This window comes from Syzygium oleosum, unplaced genomic scaffold (assembly GCF_021117445.2).
Source record: "Syzygium oleosum isolate NSW1041296 unplaced genomic scaffold, Sole_v2.1 Sole_v2.10, whole genome shotgun sequence".
In the NCBI taxonomy this organism is placed as follows: Eukaryota; Viridiplantae; Streptophyta; class Magnoliopsida; order Myrtales; family Myrtaceae; genus Syzygium; species Syzygium oleosum.
Genome location: NW_026607494.1, coordinates 4,211,877 through 4,235,395, shown reverse-complemented (window position 1 = coordinate 4,235,395; position 23,519 = coordinate 4,211,877). Strand labels below are relative to the sequence as shown.

Here is a 23,519-nt window from a genome sequence, read left to right as displayed (position 1 = left end):
AGACGATCAGTTGGTGGCTTTGGCATATTCCTTGGCTCAAATCTTATCTCATGGAGTTCCCGTAAGCAACGGACGGTTGCTCGATCCAGCACAGAGGCCGAATTCAAAAGCTTAGCCGACACAACTGCTGAACTCATTTGGATCGAGGCTCTCTTACGTGATCTCGGTGTTTCTTGGCAAGGCCCTCCGGTTCTTTGGTGTGACAACATCTCAGCCATTTATCTGACAGGGAATCCTATCTTTCATGCTCGGACAAAGCACGTGGAAATTGATTACCACTTTGTGCGAGAACGGATCGCCAAAAATCAACTTCATGTTCAGTACATCTCCACTACCGATCAACCTGCCGATATCTTCACCAAAGGGCTCTCCACGGCTCGCTTTCGACTTCTACAGTCCAAGCTTACTGTGTGTTCCGCCACATCAGCTTGCAGGGGGTGTCAAAGGAAACGATACTGTGCCCTGATTCAGCTACAATCTCTCCACCACTCGCTCATCAAGCAAGATCAATTCTTTCCAAAGAGAAGAGATCATGATTTTATTCTTCATTAATTCCGTAACCCTAGCTTGTATTATATAAAGACATCACAATGTGTAGCCGAAGAATGTAACAAAAAATTCTATTACTGAAACACAAAACACGTATTGGCAATTGCCACCCATTCTCATCTTATTAGTTCATTGTTTTACAGATTCAACAGTTCCTTAAAGCATGGTCACGCGGTTCAAGCCCCGTGACCAAGCTAGAGTAAGATCTGTTTGCCAAATGAAAGTTTGATGTCACGGACATCCGGATTTGTGTTTGCTTTGATACTTGGGGAGGTAGACCAATACGTGAAAGGTCTTCGTTTCTCTCTTCTTCTTTTTTCCTTTTTTAATTAGAACTGCAAATTATAGTATTACAGTATTTTCAACTCTCTCTCTCTCCCCACACCACAAAACCCCACCCCCCCTCCCCCCCCCTCCCCGAAGCTGAAAGACTTTGGAGTTTGGATTGCAGAAGATAGCCCGTAATTTCAACTACTTTTCTTCTCCTTCAATTCACACCAACCAAACGTGATTCTCCTCCTTCCGAGAAAGAGATATCCCAATTGGAGTGACTTTCACGCCCGTAGACACAGACTTGGGTGCGCCGAACCAAAGCTCTTGAGACGCAGAAAAGCTAATCCGAAATCAGTCAGCACCAAAAGAAATCTCATCAAGCTCGTACGATCCATTGATCTTGGACAAGCATCGTGTTATTGCAAAATGGTGTTCAAGTTCCGAACCTTCAGCTTCTCCAATCCCACTGAGGACGACCCAGCACTCCCTAAAAGTTTTTCACTGCAGGAGCTTCAAGACGCGACGCAAAATTTCAGCCGCGACATTGTCCTGGGCTGGGGTGGATTCGGCACGGTTTACCGGGGATACTTGGCCAATGGTTGTCAAGTGGCAGTCAAAAGGCCCAGGAATCTCGCACAGGGGACTGAGAAGCAGTTCAAAACAGAGATGGGAAGTGTCAAGCTTGATTTATATGCATCCGAATGTGCTACGCCTGGGGGCCTTTTGCAGGACCAAGAAAGAGCTTTTACTGGTCTATCCCCCGATGGTCAGTAGCAGCCTAGCATTTCACCTTAGATATATATATATATATATATATATATATATATATATATATATATATTGTTTTTTTGTCAGACACCTTAGAGATTTGCTCAAGCGTTGTGTAGGAAGCGAGTGTCGGGAGAATCGACTAACCTATTCGATGCACTACGAACAAAATTTCCAGGATCGTACGTTGAATCACCAGCAAACGATGAACGAATCTACTTCACGTTGGTCCGAATACAATCACAGGGAAAATATTCTTGTTCCACAGCGTTAATGCCGATTGTCTTCTTAAAGTAGATACGGAATCCTTATGCGTCAAGAGAGAGAGAGTTCTAATTATCTCTTGTTTATTGTTCATATTATGAGGAAGTTATCTTAACTTCCCTTAAGAAACTCCCTTCGTGCCTCTTCAAAAGGCGTCTCTCAGATACACTTATAATTAGAGCAAATGATGTCCCTTGGACACACTCATTATGGGCGGACCGACGAAATATAACATCTCACACTCGCACATGATGGGCTTGATCATGGTCTATCAAGAACATAAGGCATTCATCATTTATCTATTTTAGAAACAATTCATGTTGGCAAGAAAGCCGTGTGACCAGTGAGTACACATGCACTTGGAACCTCTAATTATGCACATGTTAAGGATAACATAATGGCTACAACCCCAAAAAAAGAAATAAACAATTGATGTCTCACAGTGCCCCAGACATATTTTGTTTCATCAGTCCAAGTATACCTATCCCTTAAAGGCTATACTTGACTATTCTCAAAGACACTATGAATTTACAATTATTTCCAAAACCATCGAAGGCGAAATAATTGATCGACCGGTAAATACATGTGATAGATGTAAAACAACAATAGTCTTCTTTCGCACTCATGTCTCTCTCCATTTATGAACAACTGCTTTCCTAGTCACGTCCCATAAAGCCATATCTATTCATGACCGCTGGTAACATGCTAAAGTAGCAACATTGATCTTCTACTTCGAGAACATAGTCAGAAGTAACATAGGACTTGCACGATGAATAAATAGGGATAATTGTAGTCATCTCCCTTATTGGTCAAATAAAGCACATGTAGTATGAATTACATGCTATAGTGGATTTCTCTTTCTATAAGAGCGTATGTCATTTATTAATCATATCCACTATACGAATCTTAGCCTAAATGTAGTCACATGCTTCTCACGTACTCATGTTTAGCCCGAGTGCTATATCAGCTCGCTTTCCACAGCGCCCAATTTAGTACTCGCATCTGGCTACCTTCAGGCATACATGATTGTGGGACTATCATATTCGGTCTTATCACATACGAATAACAGAACTCATCTTGATTCCAATCAAGGCGACATTAAATCATTTTATGTACTAAACTGCTCTTCCAGCATTTATAATACATATCGTCTCATCTCAACCCGCTTACTATAGCGTTTGAGATGATTGCTCGTGTGAGTGAGCCAATCATTGCCTGGTGACATAGCTTTCAACAATATATGTGTGTTTGTGCTAGTCTCATAACATTGTACTAATTGATCAAACATCAATTCATTAACAAACAAGTACAATACATATACACACATAATCCAATGATCCTCAACAATATTACATATCATAATCACATTCTACGTAATCCTAGAGACATCCTGTGGGTCAAGAACACGTCTCTAGGAACAGCCTTCGTAAATGGATCAGTAACCATCCTGTTAGTTGAAATATATTGCAGGACTGCTTCCTTCTGCGCTATTATATCTCTGATGAAGTTATTCTTTATGTCAATGTGCTTCGTCCTACCATGGTACTTGGGATCTTTCACATAGGCAATAGCTGCTTGACTATCACAATATACTGTCACTGGTCTTAAGACATCAGTGATAATGGCTAAATTTTCCAAGAAACGTTTTAGCCATACTGCTTCTTGCACTGCAGCAGAACATGCAATAAATTCTGCCTCCATCGTAGATAAAGCTATGCATGTCTGTTTCTTGCTATTCAGAAATTGCCCCGTCATTAAGCAAGAACGCATATCCAGACATCGATTTATGCTCATCTAGGTCTCCTCCCCAATCAGCATCAGAGTATCTTAATAAGCGTAGATCACTCCATTGATAGCAAAGTCGATAGTCCATAGTATCTTTCAAGTATCTCAGGATCCTCTTAACTGCTTTCCAGTGTGCTGGACCAGGATTTGATTGATATCGGCTCACTAACCCCACAGCATGACATATGTTGGGTCGAATACACATCATAGCATATATCAAACTTCCGACAGCACTAGCATAAGGAACAGTTACCATTTCTTTCTTTTCTTCTGGAGTCTTAGGACACATCTTAGTACTCAGGCCTTCGCCTTGCATGACAGGGGTATCAATGGGATTACAGTGCTGGATATTGAAGCGTTCAAGAATCTTCATTATATAAGACTCTTGTGACATAGCAAGAAGTTTATTTGATCGATCTCTTTTAATCTTGACTCTCAATATATATGCAGCTTCTCCCATGTCCTTCATTTCAAAGTTAGAGGACAACCATTCTTTTATGGTTATAACCAAACCCTTGTCATTCCCAGCCAACATAATATCGTCCACATAAAGAGATAAAATTATAAATTTATCCTCGGACCGTTTGATATACACACAGTGATCCTCTTCGATCATCGTGAACCCAAAAGAAGTCATGGCTCGATGAAAAAAAAAATGCCACTGTCTAGATGATTGCTTAAAGCCATATATTGAGCGATGAAGTTTGCAAATTGTGACCTTCTGAAATCTGACCCACTTGGGATTTATGAAATGAATAGTTTATAGACGTGCTTGTAGTTAGATCTCGCCCGAAATTAATCACTTTGAGAATACTAACCGTTAGGGAAAGGCTAATTAGGGATTTAAATTCGCGCAACCAAAGAACTTGATCGTGAACCGACTCTTGACCATGAAAATCGTCGAGGTGACATTTTGAGCCACTGTAGACTGATCCAAGGATAGCCAGGGATCAGTTCGCCACTGTCATATTAGTGGATCGCCGGTGATTCCACTGGACCACGAAATGAATTGACGAATGACCTCAAACCTATACCAAACGATCGTGCCCGTCGGATCTAGCGATCGATCCTCGCGATTAAGTGACAACCGAGGTCGTCACGACCCGAGTGAACTTGAATGTGGCTTGATTTAGTATCGGCCACGGGTCAGTAATGCGAATTTCCCCAAAAGCCACCCGTTAGTATGAGATATGCGCAAGCTATGTTATTCAGAACTTAGGCATTAATTAGAGACCAAGTTGGGCATTGAAATTTAGAAAGTCACGCCGGATCATTTGGACAATGTTGTCATTTGCCCGGGTAGCCTCGGATTTGTCCGAATCCTTCAGAAAAATTTAATTTCTGCGAGAAATGAAAAATGACCATTTTACCCCTGGAAATTTGTTAAGGCCAATGTAATTTGGGAAGAGCATTTTGGTAATTTCGCCCTAGCCTTAGAATTAGAGATTTTTGGACAATTTTGCCCTTGGACTTTTTGAGAAATTCCCAAATTGCCCTTGGATATTTTGGAAAAGATTTGATCCGGACCGTCGATTTCAAGATAAGATCGAATCTGGACCGTCGATTGGAATTGTGAGAGAAGGGCAAGATGGTCAATTGGCCCTTCAATTATTGACCTTGATTATTTAAACCCAAATCCTCTCTCTCTCTCTTCATTCTCTCTCTCTCTATCTCTCGGCTCCCTCCTCTCCCCTCACTGAATCGACCGCCCTTCCCCTTGCCGCGCTGCCGCTCGCCGGCCACCGCCCGCCGTGCCACCGCCGTCCCGCCACCGAGCCACCACCACCCTCACGCCGCCGTCCCTCTCTCTCCCCCTCTCCTTCTCGGCGACCTCTCTCTCTCTTCCCGTGGTCGTGAGTGACCGCAGCCAAGGAAGCCGTCACCACCGCAGCCACTCGCCGTTTGCGCGTGCCGCCGATCAGCCGTCCCCTTTCCACTCTAGCCGAGTTAGTCTAGAGTTCGGGTAAGTCACGCCCTAAACTCTATTTAGGACTTCGGGTATCGACGGACAAAATTAGGGCTGAATAGGGTTGTTAGGCGACTGTTTAGGGGTTAATTAGAGGCCGTTTAGTGATTATATTAGTGGACCGACTTGGGGATTAATTATGGCGGGTTTATGAATGAAATTATGTTGATTTCATGGCTGTTTGGTGCTGAGTTAGATGCTGGAAAATTGGGAATTGAAATGGCGGACATATGGTCCGATTTGGAGATGATTTATGTCGGTTTGATGTGCCGTGATGTGGCTGTGTTGTGGTGCCTATTAGGGCTCGAAATCTGCGTGGAAATGTTAAATTTGTGGCTGTGAGGGTGGCTGTGATTGTGGGCCCGATGGCGGCCGTGATTGTTTGTTAGTTTGTGAAATATTTAGTTGAAATGTGCTTCGTTATGTGCATGCTTGGGCCGAGTTGAAATTGATTGTCAATTGGCTGTGTTGGGTGTTTATTGAGCTTGAAAAATGCATGGTTTGATGCGTGCACGGGCCAAGAATGATTGGCCAGTATGTTGGCATGTGAGTGTGGAATGCGTGAACGCGTGAGAAAGAGATAGTGGTGTAATACGTGTGATAATGGAAATCCCTGAGGCGGTATCATTACGCGGGGAATTGATCCGTCCTGAGGCGGTACGACTACGCGGGACGATGCCCGGTATTACCGGAGGACGACCAACCTGAGGCCGTACCATTACGCGGGTTGTGTCGTAGGTGATGGGTGTTGAGCCTGAGGCGGTACTACTACGCGGGCAAGATACACGGCCTGAGGCGGTACCATTACGCGGGCCCTGAAGTATTGTTATGAGTTAGTCGCAGTGAACCTGAGGCGGTACTACTACGCGGGTCACTGGCGAGTCGAGAATGAGTTAGTCGCAGTGAACCTGAGGCGGTACCATTACGCGGGTTGTTGGCGAGTTGTGTGGAAAGAATGTGATGAGGCCGGAACGAATGCATGAAATGTAATTAGAACGTGCATGTGATTGGAAACGGTGTTGTTGTGACTAACGTGCAGGTTGCACACTAGAAAGGCCTAGGTAAGATTAATTGTGTGCCTGCTATGTGATGGCTAAGTGTGGTTGTGGTTGTGATTGTCTGGAGGTACGTGATAGCCTAGGTGGGGTTTAGGGTGTGTGCTTACTGAGATATAATCTCATGGTTGTTTCAACCAACATTTTCAGAACTCCGGCCTGAGCAATGAATCTCCCACCGCCGCCACCTGAGCATTTTGGAGTACCGATGCACACCGACCACAATGTTGTAGAATACCCGATAGACGATAATATGACCTGGATTAAGCATACCACAGTAGTTTGGATAGACGTAGGGTTACCCCTTTGGCAGGCCCATACCTATACCGCTTGGTTCTTTCGAGACAGGGTAGATGAGTTTGGCCCCGTCCGTGGTTTCGATGTCCCCTTCGATGGAGTTGGAGATTGGGACCCGGCAGCTATACCCCCTCCCGACGGCGAGATGACGAGTCTAGAGACTAGTCTGGCACAGTCCGGTCTTCAGCAAGCGCTTGCAGCACCTGAGCCCTCGGGGGCCAAGCATGAACCGGAGCCTGAAGAATCCCAAGCAGGGTACGACCCTATGGACGTGGATCTCGAGGCAATTCCAGAGGAAGAACCAGAAGAGGAAGAACCTGAGGCAGAACCTGAAGAGGCCCCAGAAGATGAGCCTGAAGAAGAACCGGAGGACGTACCCGAGTATGTGCCCTGGTACAATCCCGAGTTTGTGCCAGAGGACGAGTCGGACGAGTAGCCTGTTGAAGAAGAGCGAGTTGAGGTTTCAGCAGAGTCGGGTGATATAAACAACCCGATTGAGATCGAGACCGAGCCGGAGTCCTCAGAGGAGTAGACAGTTGAGGAGAATTCAGATTCGGATGATGAAGAATCAGACTCGGAGTAGATGCCAAGCAGAGGGCGTAGGGGCTAGTGTAGGGGTTGGGAATAGGCTTTTTGAAGTGTACCATCTGTGGTGATAGGGTACCCAGGCTATCGATCATTTTTTATGTCGGTGGTTTATAGTATAGACGTTCGGTGTGCTTGTATATATTGTGGTTTTATAAATCGTGGATATTATATAAGTTTGAATCATAATGGATGTGTTTATCTTCCCTTTTTACCCCAGTTGTTAATGTCCCGGTATTTGTGGCTTTCGCTGATCGATATAAACCTCTGATAAGTCGTATTGGGTCGGCGATACCCTGGGACATTGCATTATTCGACCAGAGAAGTGTGTTGCGTGCTCGATGGGGTTCGGGGCGTGACACAAACTTTACGCTCCTGACCTTCAACAATGAAACCTATCGGTTGCTTCATATAGATTTCTTCATCTAGTTTTCCATTGAAAAATGATGTCTTTGCATCCATTTGATGTAATTCTAGGTCCAAATGTGCAACAATGGCTAGGATAAGGCGTATGGAAGCAGACCTTACAACTGATGAAAAAGTTTCCTCATAGTCTACACCCTTTTGTTGAGTATAGCCTTTCGCCACAAGGCGAGCCTTATACTTTTCAATGGATCCATCCGTCATTCGCTTAATCTTGAAAACCCATTTGTTTCCAATAGCCTTGCGATCGGGTGGTAGATCAACCAAGTCCCAGACGTGGTTTGTCCACATAGACTCAATTTCGTCTTTCAAAGCTTTTCTCCACTCTTCCTTGTCAGGAGATGAGAGAGCCTCTTGAACTATTTTAGGCTCCGCATCGTCTTGTGGAGCAATCATAAATGCTTCCCCTTCAATCTCAAATCGACGACTGGGAATACTTTTACGATTACTTTTACGCAACTAAACTTCTTGAGAATTCAGTCCGCCAAGCGATGCTACACTCCCACTAGGTCTTGTATGTTGAGGTAAATCTATATTTCCCTCGATAACATTAGTGGGTGTGTTATCAAGATCTTCCATCTCATGTAATTGGAAGTCTTTATCGATCTCACCTCTACTAGGAAAATCGTTCTCCAAGAACGTGACATCTTGTGACTCCATTTCAGTCACACTTCCATCAGCTTGTTCACCTATGAACACGTACCCTTTGGAGTGTTCAGAGTATCTAATAAAGATACACTTCTTCCCTCTAGGGCCTAATTTGCCATATTTATGGAAAGAATCATGAACATATGCTACACACCCCCAAGGTCGTAGATTACTTAAGTCTGGTTTCCTACCAGTCCACAATTCATAGGGGGTGGAAGCAACTGACTTAGAAGGCACACGATTAAGTATATAGGCAGCAGTCAATAACGCATCTCCCCAATATGAGACAGGTAGATTTGCCTGCACCATCATAGACCTAACCATTTCCAATAGGGTTCTAATCCTTCTCTCTGCAACGCCATTTTGTTACGGAGTACCAGGAATAGTCAATTGTCTTGCAATTCCCTTTTCATCACAAAGAGCCTTGAATTGCTTAGATAGATACTCACGTTCATGATCTGTTCTCAATGCCTTTATTGTTTTGTTCAACTGATTCTCTACCAAAGCTATAAACTGCCTAAAGCAATCTAATGCTTCGGACTTATGGGAGATCAGAAAAACATAACCGAAATGCGTGAAGTCATCTATAAAAAAAGTGATGAAATATGAGGCTCCATGCCTCGCCCTCACATTTAAAGGACTACAAATGTCAGAATGTATAAGTTGCAATGGAAGTTCAGCTCTGGTTCCTTTACTAAATGGTTTTCTAGTTATTTTTACCGCTAGACAATGTTCATATACGGGTAGTTCAACATTAGCGAGTGACCCCAAAAGGCCTTCTCTTGCTAATCGTTTCATTCTTTGTAACCCAATGTGACCCAGTCTAGCACGCCAAATACTTGCATCAATCTCCACATTACTAGAAGATGCAATTAAAGAAAAACAACAATCAACATTAACTTTGTACACATCATAGTCGATGTCTAACACCATAAAACCATTCAATACATGACCAGATCCGTAATAAACTGTTCCAAACATAATGTCAACATAATTACCATGAAAATTAAATACATAACCTAAGCCAAGAAGAACGACTACAGAGACCAAGTTTCGCCGAATATCTGAAGCATAGAGGACATCATGTAGGAATAGGTTTTGACCACCACAAAAGGTTAATTTACATGTGCCGATTCCCTTCACTTCAACTCTTGAGTTATTTCCAACATATATCCATCTTCTTCCAGGCAGTATCCGACGATACTCCACAAATGCTCCTCGGTCTCTAGCTACGTGGTCTGTTGCTCATGAGTCTACAGTCCACATTGGATGAGATTCAACATGCATTACAGTGCTAGAAACAAAAGCATTACTCAAAGTAATGGAGTAATGTGGTACATTTTTCGGCTCAGTGCATTCACGAGCGAAGTGGCCCATTTACCACAATTGTAGCACATCATCTTGGCCTTGTCTTTCTTCCCGCCACGCTTCATGCGTCGGAAGGTCTTGGCTCTCTTGGGTGCCTGATCAGTCTCTTTTTCTTTATTGTTGAATTTATGGTTCCTCTTGTGCTTAAAGCCCGAAGCTTTGCCCGAACTTGATTCAGTAACATAAGCATGGGTAGAGGATTTTGCAGCCTCTAGGCACTCATCTTCTAATTCCAAATGACGCGCAATATCGTCAAAAGTGACGATATTCTCATTGTACGTCATATTGATTTTCATATATTTCCAGCTGTCAGGAAGAGACCTTATAATAGTCTGAACTTGCTGTTCGTCAGTTAAGGTATGACCTGCCGACTTCAGCTCACGTATCATGTTTGACATCTCCCGAAGATGCTGCCTCATCGATAGATTTGAGCGCTTCCGATATTTATCAAATTTGATGGTGAGCCTCCTCAATTTAGTGGCAGACGTATCCCCAAACTTATCTTTCAAGGCAACCCACATTGCTTGAGCTTTGTCATAACTTTCAAACTCACACATGAGATCATCTTGCATACAACTCAGCAACGTGATGCGAGCAATGCTATTTTTCTTTTTCCAAGCTTGATAAGTTTCTTGATCACTTTTGTGTTGAGCAGAAGTTTCATGCTTAGGTTTATCCATGGTGTGGTTGAGGGTTTCCAAAACCTTTTGCTCCTCAAGGATATACTGAACTTTTCGGTGCCAAATATCATAATTGTCACCGTTCAGCTTCTCACCCTTATTGAGGTTAGCCGTAATGGTCTTGGATGCCGAAGCCATAATCAATTTTAACTACACATTGACATAATAAACATAGAATTAATACTAGCACATATTCCACATAAACATACATTTTAATTTGCAGCAAAGATAAACTAAAATTAATAATAATTCAACAAAAGATATCGAATCGAAAGTTCACTATGTTCCCAATCAGTTTCGACGTACAATTGTTCTACTATCATTAATTTGTTTAATTTGCACAAATTCTTTTTTAAGTTCTAGGTGAGAACTTCTTTGAATTCTTTCAACCTACGAACTCCCACTAGAAAAGATGATTACGTGACCTCATGTAATGATCACCAACTTATAAATAATTCATTATATCAAATACAATCATACGCGGAATTCAAGACATAAAGATCTCCAGCCATTGTTTTAGTATGCTCAGAATTAGGAAATTGCAAGCACGTCAAACCATATACTTGCTATCACTGAACTAAGCTCTACACAACATATATGTGATCATTTTCACGTAGGCTAGCTACTGTATTTCCAGAACCATAGTGAAATACAGGTTAGAAGGAATAAACAATGCAAATATACCCCACAAATACGCCTATTTAGGATTTCATACACATTTTTATACCTTTAAAAGCCTCAAACATATAAAATAACTATACCACAATGTAGGGAATTTGAATACGAACACAACCGTACCAACCACGCTCCAATCGGAGCTCCCATGCGCCCACACGCGCCGCCTAAATGCGCGGCGTATGTAGCGCACGCGCTTGCCCAATACGAACTTATGAGCCGGTCTGACCGGTTTGACCATTGACCGGTCCACGGGTTGGGTCGGTAACTGGGTCGGGTCTCCGAACGGGTTAGGTTGCCGGTCGGGTCGGGTCAGGTCGCCGGTCACCAGAGGTCGGTTGGCCGGCGAGTTGACGCCATCAATGACGTCTGCATGTCGGTTATCGACAGTTTTGCTAACATCATCGATGACGTCAGCACGCGCCAGTTGGCGACGCGCGCGTGGGGGCATCGTCGGCGATGTCGCGGCTTCTGGCCGCGCGTGGCGGCGCTTCCAGAGGTTTCCGGCGGCGTTCGACCCGCCCGTTTTGCTCGTCTCAACGAGTTCTTCAACTTTGTATAATAATATCTTATTTTTAATGAAAATAAATATTAGATGCAGGGTCAAACAGAACGGCGTTCATCCTCCAAACCCGTTCGTCGCGTTCGATCTCGTTTTTGACGATTCATGTTGCAATTTCCGAGCAATGAACATCCAAACGATATGAATTCTCTTGATCCCCATATCAAACAACAAGCGAAAAAATTCGATGGAAAAATAAGGCAGAGATCATAACCGAGGCTCTGATACTAATGTATGAAGCGAGAATCGGGAGAATCGACTAACCTGTTCGATGCACTACGAACAAAATTGCCAGGATCGTACGTTGAATTACCAGCAAACGATGAACGAATCTACTTCACGTTGGTCCGAATACAATCACAGGGAAAGTATTCTTGTTCCATAGCGTTAATGCCGATTGTCTTCTCAAAGTAGATACGGAATCCTTATGCGTCGAGAGAGAGAGAGTTCTAATTATCTCTTATTTATTATTCATATTATGATGAAGTTATCTTAACTTCCCTTAAGAAACTCTCATCGTGCCTCTTCAAAAGGTGTCTCTCAGACACACTTACAATTAGAGCAAATGGTGTCCCTTGGACACACTCATCATAGGCGGACCGACGAAATATAACACGTTGCCTCTCCCCAGTAGCTACCTACAGGCTACAAATATATTCTGGAGAGAGCAGTCAAAGTTGACCAGACCTTGAGAGCCTTGCACCAAGTACCCAACGGTAGAAGAAACCCAAGCTTAGGGTCCGTTCATTTCGTGAAAAATATTTTTCTTATTTTTCGGTGTTTTGCTCGCTTAAGAAAATGAGTCAATGAAAAATATTTTCTTACCAAAACTTAAATTCAAGAATAATTTCCTTTTTGAAAAAAACCGGAAAACGCTTTCAGAAAGTATCGGCGCTTGGACTCAAAAATCTACACTTGGACGTGGAAAACCCGACGTTAGTTCTCGGGTCTCGGCATTCAGGGCTAGGTCTCCGACGGCCAGGCGCAGGACCATGGTGCTTGGGTCCAGGCCACCAACACCCACACCCGGGTCCATCAAGCAATAATTTTTAGAAAATGTCTTTCAAATCATTCATTTTCTGCGAAATAAACGAAGCCTTAGGAAGCATTTATTTTGGGGGAAGTGTTTTTCGAGAATTCGTTTATCGGACTTTCACCTGTTTGGTTCGTCAAAAATGATAAATCAATGGAAAACAATTTCCGGTCAAGGAAAACATTCACGTATAAAATTAGAAAAGTGAATTCCCTAATCTAAGAAGGTGAAAACACTTTCTGAAATTGCTTCCCTTGACTTTTTTTAATATTTTAATATTTTTCTTTTTCCTTTTTTATTTTTAAAAATAAAAATATTAAAAAATCAGATTATTTTTTTTGCCCGAGATAAAATCATGAGATTGACATCATTTTCTAAATGAGATCGAAACACCAGAAAGCGTTTTTGATCACATATCACCAAATAAAGGAAAACTAACTATTTTCCTGAAAAATGATTTTTAGGAAAACATTTTCCAAAAACGTTACGTTTTCAGTGAAATAAATGCACCCGTAAACTATGTTGCAATTTCCACAGCATAACGAGAGATGGACATGAGATTCTTTCATTAAATGAAGATGAGGGGGATGATGCACATACCAAAAATATTGTGTACAAAGAAATTTTTTGACAAATTTCCCTTGGATAAAGTGATGATAGCTATTTTAAATACTTTTTTACAAAACTAATCTTTAGGTACCATCTGAATATTTTATACTCTATTTAAAGATCAATGAATGGAATACGCGTGGATCCCATGCATAGTACATGTATAAATTAGTGACATGAACTTTCTAAGTTCCTTCACAAAATATTTTTCAAAGGATGTACAAGAACATTATTAGTTTTTAAGTCACAAGATTTGACAAAATCAATTATAACAATCGCAATATGCCAAGAGTAGTTGTGCAGGGAGTTTACAAGGAAATGAACTCATGTCAAGTACTTTTGTCTCTTCCAACATTTGGTGAATCCTAACACCAGGAAGATCTAATAGAAATAAATCCCTATTTTTATTTATTTATAGTATTGACTGACTATATGTTTTATATCTATACTATATCATAGTAACGATTTCTAGTTATTGTTAATGCATTTGTTTCTTGTTTCCAAGGATTATCTATTTAAAATGGAACATAGAGAAAAGAATAATGATCTAAAATTAACACTAGTATTTCCACTGATATAGCAAATTTTCCATTGAAATTGCAATATGATCAATCGACATACAACGGACATGTTCCAAATACGAGTAATTAGAAGTATAGATGTTCTATGATACGCAAAAGGTAATAGGTTTTTCATGTGATGTACAGCACATGTGGTAAAGAAGAAGGGCTGGTGCTCTTCACATTTGGATTTTTTAATGCGTAGGAATCCAAGAAATCTAGGAGAATTATGCAAAATTTGCTTTATATGAGTGGCACGTTTTGTCAAATTTGGAAGCTTCGAGGAAATGAAACCTCTCTCGCTCTCTCTCTTTCCACGAAGCTGCTGCTCACAGGAAGGCTTTGCAGTGAGATGGCCCCACACATTGACATCGGCCTACAATCCAACGACTTTTCCTTACCATTTCATTCATTCACACCGACCCAAAGCAGTCGTGGGTGAGACAGGCACAATCCCAACTGGAGTTATAAACACTTCTGTGTACAAGCAAAGTCTCTTCGGAATTGCAGAAGGTATTCCCAGCCCAATCATTACCAATCGAGAAAAATCATCAAGCTTACACGATCCATTTGTACTTGAGAAGACCTTTTTCCCGGCTTAAAGATGGTGTTCAATCTCCGAACCTACAGTTTTTTCGAGTCCGTTGAAGATGATCCAACACCTCCTAAAAGCTTCTCTCCAAAGGAGCTCCGAGTCGCGACAGACAACTTTAGCCGGGACAACGTCTTGGCGGAAAATGTACTCCGCAAAGTTTATCGGGGGCGCTTGGCCGATGGTTCGCTAGTGGCGATAAAGAGCTCTGTTAGTTCGCTGGGGAAAGAGGGGTTCGAAGTAGAAGTGCAAGTGGGAAGCGCGGTTTCGACGCACCCGAACGTGCTATGCCTAAGGGGCTTTTGCAGGACCAAGAAAGAGCTCTTACTGGTGTATCCCTTGATGATCAACAATACGCTATCTTTAGACACAGACCTAGTCGGTTTGCCCGACCTATTGATTGGACTATTCGCAAGCGAATAGCCTTAGGAGCAGCGAGGGGGCTTGCCCACCTTCACAATCAAGGTAGCACCAAGATCATGCATCGTGACATCTGTGCATAAAATGTACCACCGAATGCACATTTTGAGGCCGTGATAGGAGGATTTCCGCTTGCCGTGATCATGCATGAGGGAAATGTAGAGGAAGGGAATATTGAGTGGCTCTCGTTCTCATCATACTCTCATCGCTATGAAGATGCTGTCACTTCCATCCGTGGCACACGTGGGTTTGTTGCCCCCGAGTTCTTGGATACAAGAAAGTGCACACTGAAGAATGATGTCTTTGCATACGGGAATATGCTTCTCGAGCTCATCTCAGGACAGTCAAATTATGAACTTGTTGTGTTGGCGGATAATGAAAATCTCAGTTTGGAGAAATGGATTGATGATATTATGAACAGGAACGAGTTGGGCAGGGTGATCGATCCGAATTTGCAGGAAAACTTCATGGAAGAAGAAGCAGAGCAAGTACTTCGATTGGCACTGTTGTTCTCACACGAGGATCCATCTAATCGACCAGAGATGTCTGAAGTGGTTCGAATGCTCGAAAGCCAGTTTCTCCAACGGGACCCTACTTCAAGGAGTAGTTGGAGTCAAAGTGAGTGTGACTCAACTCCGTACTACTCTTTCCCTCCTTCTCCTTCTCCTCTGCGGATTGCCATACGATTGGCATGTCAATACGACATCATCACCATTGCCTTTTACCTTCAATAACAAGTTTAGCTTCTGTGTTTATCTCTTTAAACACTATATGTTCCTCTTCACTTTCATTTGTCTTATCTTTTCGTAGTACTTTCCTCCGATTTTTTTGAGACGTATAGTACATCCTTCATGCAATGAATGCTATCTTCTACATTTGTCATCGAATTGAAAACTAGAAAATTAAATAAAAATTCGAAGTGTCACCTCTTAACCTATCAAATTAATGGTGAATAAATGTTTGAGTTAGTAAGAAAGTTCTATTGTTCTAATGAAAATTAAAGGCCACAATAAAGTCGTCCTTAGAAGACATTGGTTAGATCAGTTGCACATGCGTCTTCGTGCACATCAATCCTCGTATATGAAAGAAAATCCAAGTTATTGGCACTTTGATTCTCGGCCTGCATCTTTCAAATTTGTTTCCCTGCTTTCAGAGGAGGATATGGCTAGACTAGTTGGCTTTGACTTTCTTCTCTGCGAAATTAACTCACCAGGAGCTTTCAAGAATTTTCTGTCTCACACTCCGAAACCTACCAGAACGGAGGATGACACGACCGTCCTTCCACCTAAAGAATGCAGCCTGAAACCACAACCAAAGAACAAATTCTCAAAAGTCCCCACGATATCGCTCTCGCTCTATTGGCTACTAACCAAGGAACCTAAAAAGATTTGGGAAAGAGAGAGGCGAGCAACCACAGCTTAATAAGTAATGCATATCTCTTCTAAACAGGTCGAGTAGCCACTATGGATATGTATAAGTCTAGAGCAATACCAGAAACTCATAATCCAACTCTTTAATATACATATCAAATCATATACGAGTTATTTCATTTACAATTCAAAAAATACTCATTTTAAATCATCATCTCAATTCAAACATCAATGATCAAGTCCATTGATCAATCTCAATAGCTCACATATCAATGGTCTATTACATTGATTAATCTCATCATAAAAGGCCTCGTTCAGGGTAGAGGCGCAGCCGCACTGCCATCGCTCTCAAGGATTTTTTTTTTCCCTGGCACAGCGAAAAATACGTCAATGGTCTATCCATTGACCAATCTATTGCTCAATATCAAACCATGATCACGCATCTCAACCCGAAATAAGGCGACCAAGATTCTCTCATTGGTAAGGTCTCCACCTACTATAAGCCGGTGGCTCGGCCGACAAGGATATCCTAAACTGGTATGTGCATACCCACAAGCCTTTCAATGGGCTCACAACGATATTGAGTATCAAATCATCATCCTCCAATACCAAAAATCCAATTTATAATCAATCTTAGAAAATGATTTCACAAACCAAAACATATAATCTTTTACCATGTTCAATAAATGGAATGTATTTCGCAAACCAACACGTAACCTTTCATAACTCAGCTCATTCACTAGAAATATTTTTCGTAAAGCATTCTCATATCATTTCAGAACTCATTTCATAAACAAGTTCGCAAAGTGATACACATATATCCTTTAACAATATCTTTCGTAAAACCATTCTCAAATCTTTCTCAAATACAAAATGGTAGTAATTACCCGATCCAAACTTTGATGCAACAAACATGCTTTCATAACTTATACGATACTCAAATCTTTATCACTTTTAAAATATGAGTTTATAAATTCATAGAAGAGATAGCACCACTCACCTAGGAATGCTTACGATTAAATAACAAAGATTACTCGAACCGTCGAACTCGCAATCCTATCAAATAAGCGAGAAACAACGTTAAAATCGAGTAAAAATCTACCTCAGCTACGACTCAGCTAAACTAGGCTTAGAAGCTAACAAAACGATTCAAAGACACTCACAAATCGCTCATCCAAAGCAATTATCCAAAGTCGTCCGCAACGCGGAGTTTGAGCGCGAAACTCAATTGTGCCATAACTCTTTCCACCGAACCCCATTCCAAGCAAACTTGTAGTCAAAAGAAAGCCCATTCAAAAAACTACAAGAACCCTGGCTTGGCCATTCCAAAATCGAGCCGAAAACCAACAAAAATCGGCCTAAAAGCCGCTGGTCGCGCACTGTTCACCACGCATGCATAACTTCAAAAAATTGTATCCGGCAAACCATAAATCCAAATCGAGTTTCGTAAAATTTCACGGCCCCACAACACCCTAAACTATCATTTTTATATATATTCATAGCTTAACGACTCAAAAATCGGATTTCGCCGCTCGAATATCACATAACTCCGAAATATGAGCCCTAACCCATAAAACTTTTCCGATTGGACGAACGAGAGGCGTGAGCACTTAGCAGACATTGCGAATCGAAATTGAATCGGCTTGATGAGATGTCCGTGGTAAGTAAGTGCAAAATGCCTCTTCTTTCTCTTTCCCTTTCTTCCTCTTCTTTCCTCTTTCTTTCCTTTCCTTCTTTTCCTTTCTCCCCGCAAGCTCTCTGTCCCTTTTTATAAACTGAAGTCCACTGTAGCTTATTTATTGACTTTTCAAACCTTTTGCTTTTCTTTCTTTTTCTTTTTTTTTAAATCTAAATACTACAATGGGAGTCATCAATGCGAAACAACATCGCACATCAACTTCTTGTAGGCTCAAGTTGGGACTTTTCAAATCGGGTATACACTTTCCACAATTCACACTTACTCGGGCCATTTCGGCTAATTCTGGGCAACGTTTCGACCCGAGGAATCTCCTTTTCATCTTAATTTACTTGATTCTCTCCGATTGTGGGGAGGCAATGACTAGAGCAATGACATCGTTAGCCTTAACCTCAAATGATTAAGAGGTGCATAGTTCGGTTCTTTGCATTTACAACTCTCTCAAGCTCTCACTAAACTGTCAGCGAGTTGGGGAATGAGGCTTGTGCTAAATGTCGTGTTGTGCAAACGGATCATGCACTCGTGATAGGTTTTAATGACCCGCTCAATTGCACGGTTGTCCATTTCCTTTGTATCTTAAAAAAAAAAAAACGCCTAGGCAGGGTATTGTGCTTCCTATTAAATTGAAGTTTATTTGCAATGAATTTAAAGATTTACCGATCTCAAATTTGTTTCAACTTTATTGATGTTCTAGCAATACTTTGGCATAAATCATCCCTTTGGCTCATTGCAACCAGCTTTAAAAGATGAGGGACATTACCAGTTTGAGATTTTTGTGAGAAGATAATTAGTTTACAGTACATGTATCATGGGTACTAATTTAGAAATTTTAATGGTATTAATCACTACAATTAATCAATTCGACATTCTTTTCATGTGGGATCCATCCAACTATAGGTTTAGGTGCACTAATGCACATGCACCCAACAAAAAATCCCATGATGATTCTTCTGGAAATGGAGTAGAGTAGAATGTTAACAAATTTGTAGGTCGCATAATAGAAAACCATTGAATTGTTTTCCTCAATACCTTGGTTCATAAACAAGTAGGAGGTTTCTTTCTCTAGATGGAGCAAGAAATTGGTGGCCCTTTTGACTCTCTAGAGACATATTTATCTTTTGTGGGTCAACATCTTCAATTACGAGATGAGTTGACCCTTTTTTATTCTCTCTTGATAAGTTTAGTACGCGCGGTGGACTTTGCAGTTTCCTCACAGGATGCACCATTTTCTATGGAGTTAAGTTTCAAAGAACTGTCCATCATCTGCTTCTTCTTGAATCACTGTGTGGAATTCTTCTTGTGAAGGACTCGTTCATATCCATCTTCTTCCTCGGTCTTCCTTTTGTTCTTTGTCCTTGATAGTGGTAGAAAACTCCTGTCTTGGCCCTTTATGTATGAAATTTTTGTGTCCAGACCCTATTGAATCAACTCTATTTGTAGGATTATTATTCCATATGCTTGTATCGCAATACAATTTGTTGTGAATTGACGTAGAATCCAATAGATCTTGCAATTCAACATATAAAATAAGATGCCCAAAGAGAGAAACTAAAAGAAAGAGAGCTTGTTGTTATCGAGTATGCAGCTCGTTTTAATCGGCTAAGCAAATTTTCAAAGAACATTTTTGGGAAGAAAAAGACAAAGCCGATTACTTCGAGCAAGGGCTCCAACCAGAGAATGGCTCAAGCCTTTCTTCTCACTTGCTGACTACCTGCGAAAATGTTCTGGATAGAGCACTCAAAGTCGACCAGGCCCTTGAGTGCAGTGCACTCAGTGGACAACAGCCGAAGAAAGTGGATGAAATAATCTTAACTCTTTCACGTAACGGCAACCCTCCTGAAGCAATAACCAGATCTACATACCCCGATCTTGAAATGAAGTTTTTGGATTCTAGCTACTTAAAGGAAAGAGATATTCTTACTCCGAGGAATAAGACAGTGGGTGAACTAAATCCATACATAATGGATCTCCTTCCACGTGAAGATGTGTAATGTTATGCTCAGATTCCATTCGTAAGATATATACTATATCTCTTGGAGTTTCTAAATTCACTACAATTTCTAGGATCTTCCGATCGCAAGTTGCGGCTCAAAGTAGCAATGCTTGTTATGTGACTATGAAACATTAATATGACTTTGGGTTCATGCAACAACGCTAGGAAATTGTCACTGTTATAATTGGGCCAAAGCCCATGGGCCCAAACTCAGCCCACCTAATGGGCTCTCAAATTCTGCAGGAGCTGTGAAGAAAGAAGGAGAGAAGAAAAGAGAAAAGACGGAGACACAACCGAGAGATAAGAACAAGACAGAGGAGACAAAAAGTTCCTTCAGAAAGCAAAAATGAAAGAAAGAAGAGAAAAGGGAATTCGCGCGTACACGCTTTGGAATCCTTACGCATCGGATTAGGTTGAGAATCGGAGTAAATTCGGCTTGATAAGGTCCTCATGACGTGTACGCGTGAGTTTCCTTCCTCCCTTTGACCTCTCTCTTCCTCCTTCCTTCTTTCTTTAACTTTTCCCCCCCTTTCCCTTTCTGTTTCTCATGCGCTCTCGATCCCTTTTATTGCAGAATGTCCACTGTTCTGCTTGTTGACCGAGTGTGAACGCTTTCTTTTTTCTTTTTTTTTTCGCTACGCCCTTTTTTTGACCTGGTAAAAAATCCAAATATTACAAATTTAGTACTCAAAGTGCTCATTTCTCGCATAGTTACGTCACCCATTGAGTCTCATTGGCCAAACTTGAAGCTGTGTTGGCTTATTTCTCCCTAAGCCAGTTTTTAGCCATGGACACCTTTATGCTGCAATTTCCACACTAACAACGAGGGAGATGGATTTCAGATACTTTTGTTAAATGAAGATGGGGGAATGATGCACATATCATAAATTTTGTGTACATCCCTTAAATAAAGCCATGATAGCTATTCCAAATACTTTTTTACAAACTATTCTTTTGGTACCTTACTATCGAAACATTTTTGGCTGTGAATATTTTATACTCTATTTAAAGAACAATGAATGGATTCCACATGGATCCATTGCATAGCATGGGACACTGGACTGGTACTTGTATAAATTAGTGACACGAACTTTCGAAGCTCCTTCACAAAATATTTTTTAATGGATGCGCAAGAGCATTATTAGTTTTTAAGTCACAAGATTTGACAAAATCAATTATGACAATCGCAATACACCAAGAGTAGATCTGCAAGTAGTTTACAAGGACAATCGCAGGAAGGCTTTGGAGTAAGATGGCCCCACACTTTGACATCAGCCTACAATCCAACGACTTTTCCTTACCATTTCATTCATTCACACCGACCAAAGGCAGCCGCGGGTGAGACGCGCAATCCCAACTGGAGTTATAAACACTTCTGTGTACAAGCAAAGTGTCTTCGGAATTGCAGAAGGTATTCCCAACCCAATCATTACCAATCGAGAAAAATCATCAAGCTTACACGATCCATTTGTACTTGAGAAGGATCTACTTTTTCCCCGCTTAAAGATGGTGTTCAATCTCCGAACCTACAGTTTTTCTGAGTCCGTTGAAGATGATCCAACACCTCCTAAAAGCTTCTCTCTAAAGGAGCTCCGAGTCGCGACATACAACTTTAGCCGGGGCAACATCTTGGCGGAAACTGTACTCCGCAAAGTTTATCGGGGGTGCTTGGCTGATGGTTCGCTAGTGGCAGTAAAGAGAGGGCGCCATGCCGATCGGTGGACGGAAGATTGTTTCGAAGCAGAAAAGCAAGTGGGATGCACGGTTTCGATGCACCCAAACGTGCTATGCCTGAGGGGCTTTTGCAGGACCAAGAAAGAGCTCTTACTGGTATATCCCTTGATGATCAACAACACCCTATCTTACAATCTTAGAGAGAGACCGGATCGGTTTGCCCGACCTCTCGATTGGACTACTCGCAAGCAAATAGCCTTGGGAGTAGCGAGGGGGCTTGCACACCTTCACAATCAAGGTAACATCAAGATCATGCATCGCGGCATCTGCGCATCAAATATACTGCTGAATGTGCATTTTGAGGCCATGATAGGAGGATTTTCGCATGCCATGATCATGCACGAGGGAAATGCAAAGGAAGGGACTATTAAGTGGCGGGCGTTCTCCCGAAGGCGGTTCAGGGAACTTTTTTATGAAACCTACTCTCCCGCGGTATTTCAAACCGATTATCGCTATGAAGATGTTTATGTTGACACCCGTCGCTGCGGCACTTTTGGGTTTATCGCCCCTGAGTACTTCTACACAGGAAAGTGCACACTGAAGAATGATGTCTTCGCATACGGGAGAATGCTTCTCGAGCTCATCTCGGGACAGCCAATAGAACCTGATGGGTTGGCGGATAATGAAAATCTCACTTTTGACCCATTGATTGGTGATTTTATGTACAATGATGAGTTGGAAAGGGTGATCGATCCCAATTTGCAGGGGAACTACGTGGAAGAAGAAGCAAAGGGACTACTCCAATTGGCATCGTTGTGCTCAGACGAGGATCCATCTACTCGACCGGAGATGTCTGAAGTGGTTCGAATGCTCGAAAGCCAGTTTCTTCAGCGGGACCCTAGTACAAGGAGTAGTTGGAGTCAAAGTGAGTGTGACTCAACTCCGTACTACTCTTTCCCTCCTTCTCCTTCTCCTTCTCCTTCTCCTCTGGGGATTGCTCCATGACTGGCATGTCAATGATACATCATCACCATTGCCTTTTACCTTCAATAACAAGTTTAGCTTCTGTGTTTTTTTTTGGTAAGGTAAGTTTAGCTTCTGTGTTTATCTCTTCCTAAACTATATATGTTCCTCTTCACTTACATTTTATGATATTTCTGTAATACTTTCCTCTGATTTTTTGAGACATATAGCACGTCCTTTTTGCAATGACTGATATCTTCAACATTTGTCATCTAATTGAAAACTAGACACTGAAATAAAAATTCAAAGTGTCACGTCTTAATCTGTCGAATTAATGGCGAATGAATGTTTTAAGTTTATTAAGAAAGTGCTATTGTTCTTGTTGCGGAAGCCAAGCGATCGAACAATAAAATTGACAGAACAAGAAAATAAATCGGATACCAGATTTACGTGGTTCTATCGTAGTGATCTACGTCCACGGGGAGAGTAACACGGAATTACATTATAGATCAAGCGATACAATAGAGATTACAACCACACTCGAGTCACTCATATACTCTCGGTGTTTCCCAAGCCCCAATTAAACCCAATAACGCATGCAGTGTTTAGCTCCATAATTCTTCACGAAATAATTTCTCATTATCACGAAGGAATTATACACAAATCTTATCACAAGATTTACGCTTGATGTCACTCCCCGAACCCCATCGA

The 23,519-nt window shown here is 41.7% G+C and overlaps 2 protein-coding genes and 1 pseudogene across 2 annotated transcripts; all 3 read left to right on the top strand.

Annotated features, from left to right (window-relative positions):
- The first annotated feature begins 1,248 nt into the window (after positions 1–1,248).
- On the top strand, positions 1,249–1,596 carry LOC130139095 (BRASSINOSTEROID INSENSITIVE 1-associated receptor kinase 1-like). The gene has a single exon (XM_056315335.1). The coding sequence runs from the start codon at positions 1,249–1,251 to the stop codon at positions 1,594–1,596; it is 348 nt and encodes a 115-aa protein (XP_056171310.1).
- A 12,842-nt stretch (positions 1,597–14,438) lies between these two features.
- Positions 14,439–15,896, top strand: LOC115666448 (somatic embryogenesis receptor kinase 1-like; annotated as a pseudogene).
- Positions 15,897–21,438: 5,542 nt separating this feature from the next.
- Positions 21,439–22,884, top strand: LOC115678681 (BRASSINOSTEROID INSENSITIVE 1-associated receptor kinase 1-like). Its single transcript, XM_030602088.2, has one exon. It carries the CDS (start codon positions 21,678–21,680, stop codon positions 22,848–22,850), a length of 1,173 nt encoding a protein of 390 aa, XP_030457948.1. The 5' UTR covers positions 21,439–21,677; the 3' UTR covers positions 22,851–22,884.
- Positions 22,885–23,519: the final 635 nt, after the last annotated feature.

Coding starts and splice junctions, on each gene's coding strand:
- LOC115678681 (XM_030602088.2), top strand. CDS start 21,678: ATGGTGTTCAATCTCCGAACCTACAGTTTTTCTGAGTCCGTTGAAGAT.
- LOC130139095 (XM_056315335.1), top strand. CDS start 1,249: ATGGTGTTCAAGTTCCGAACCTTCAGCTTCTCCAATCCCACTGAGGAC.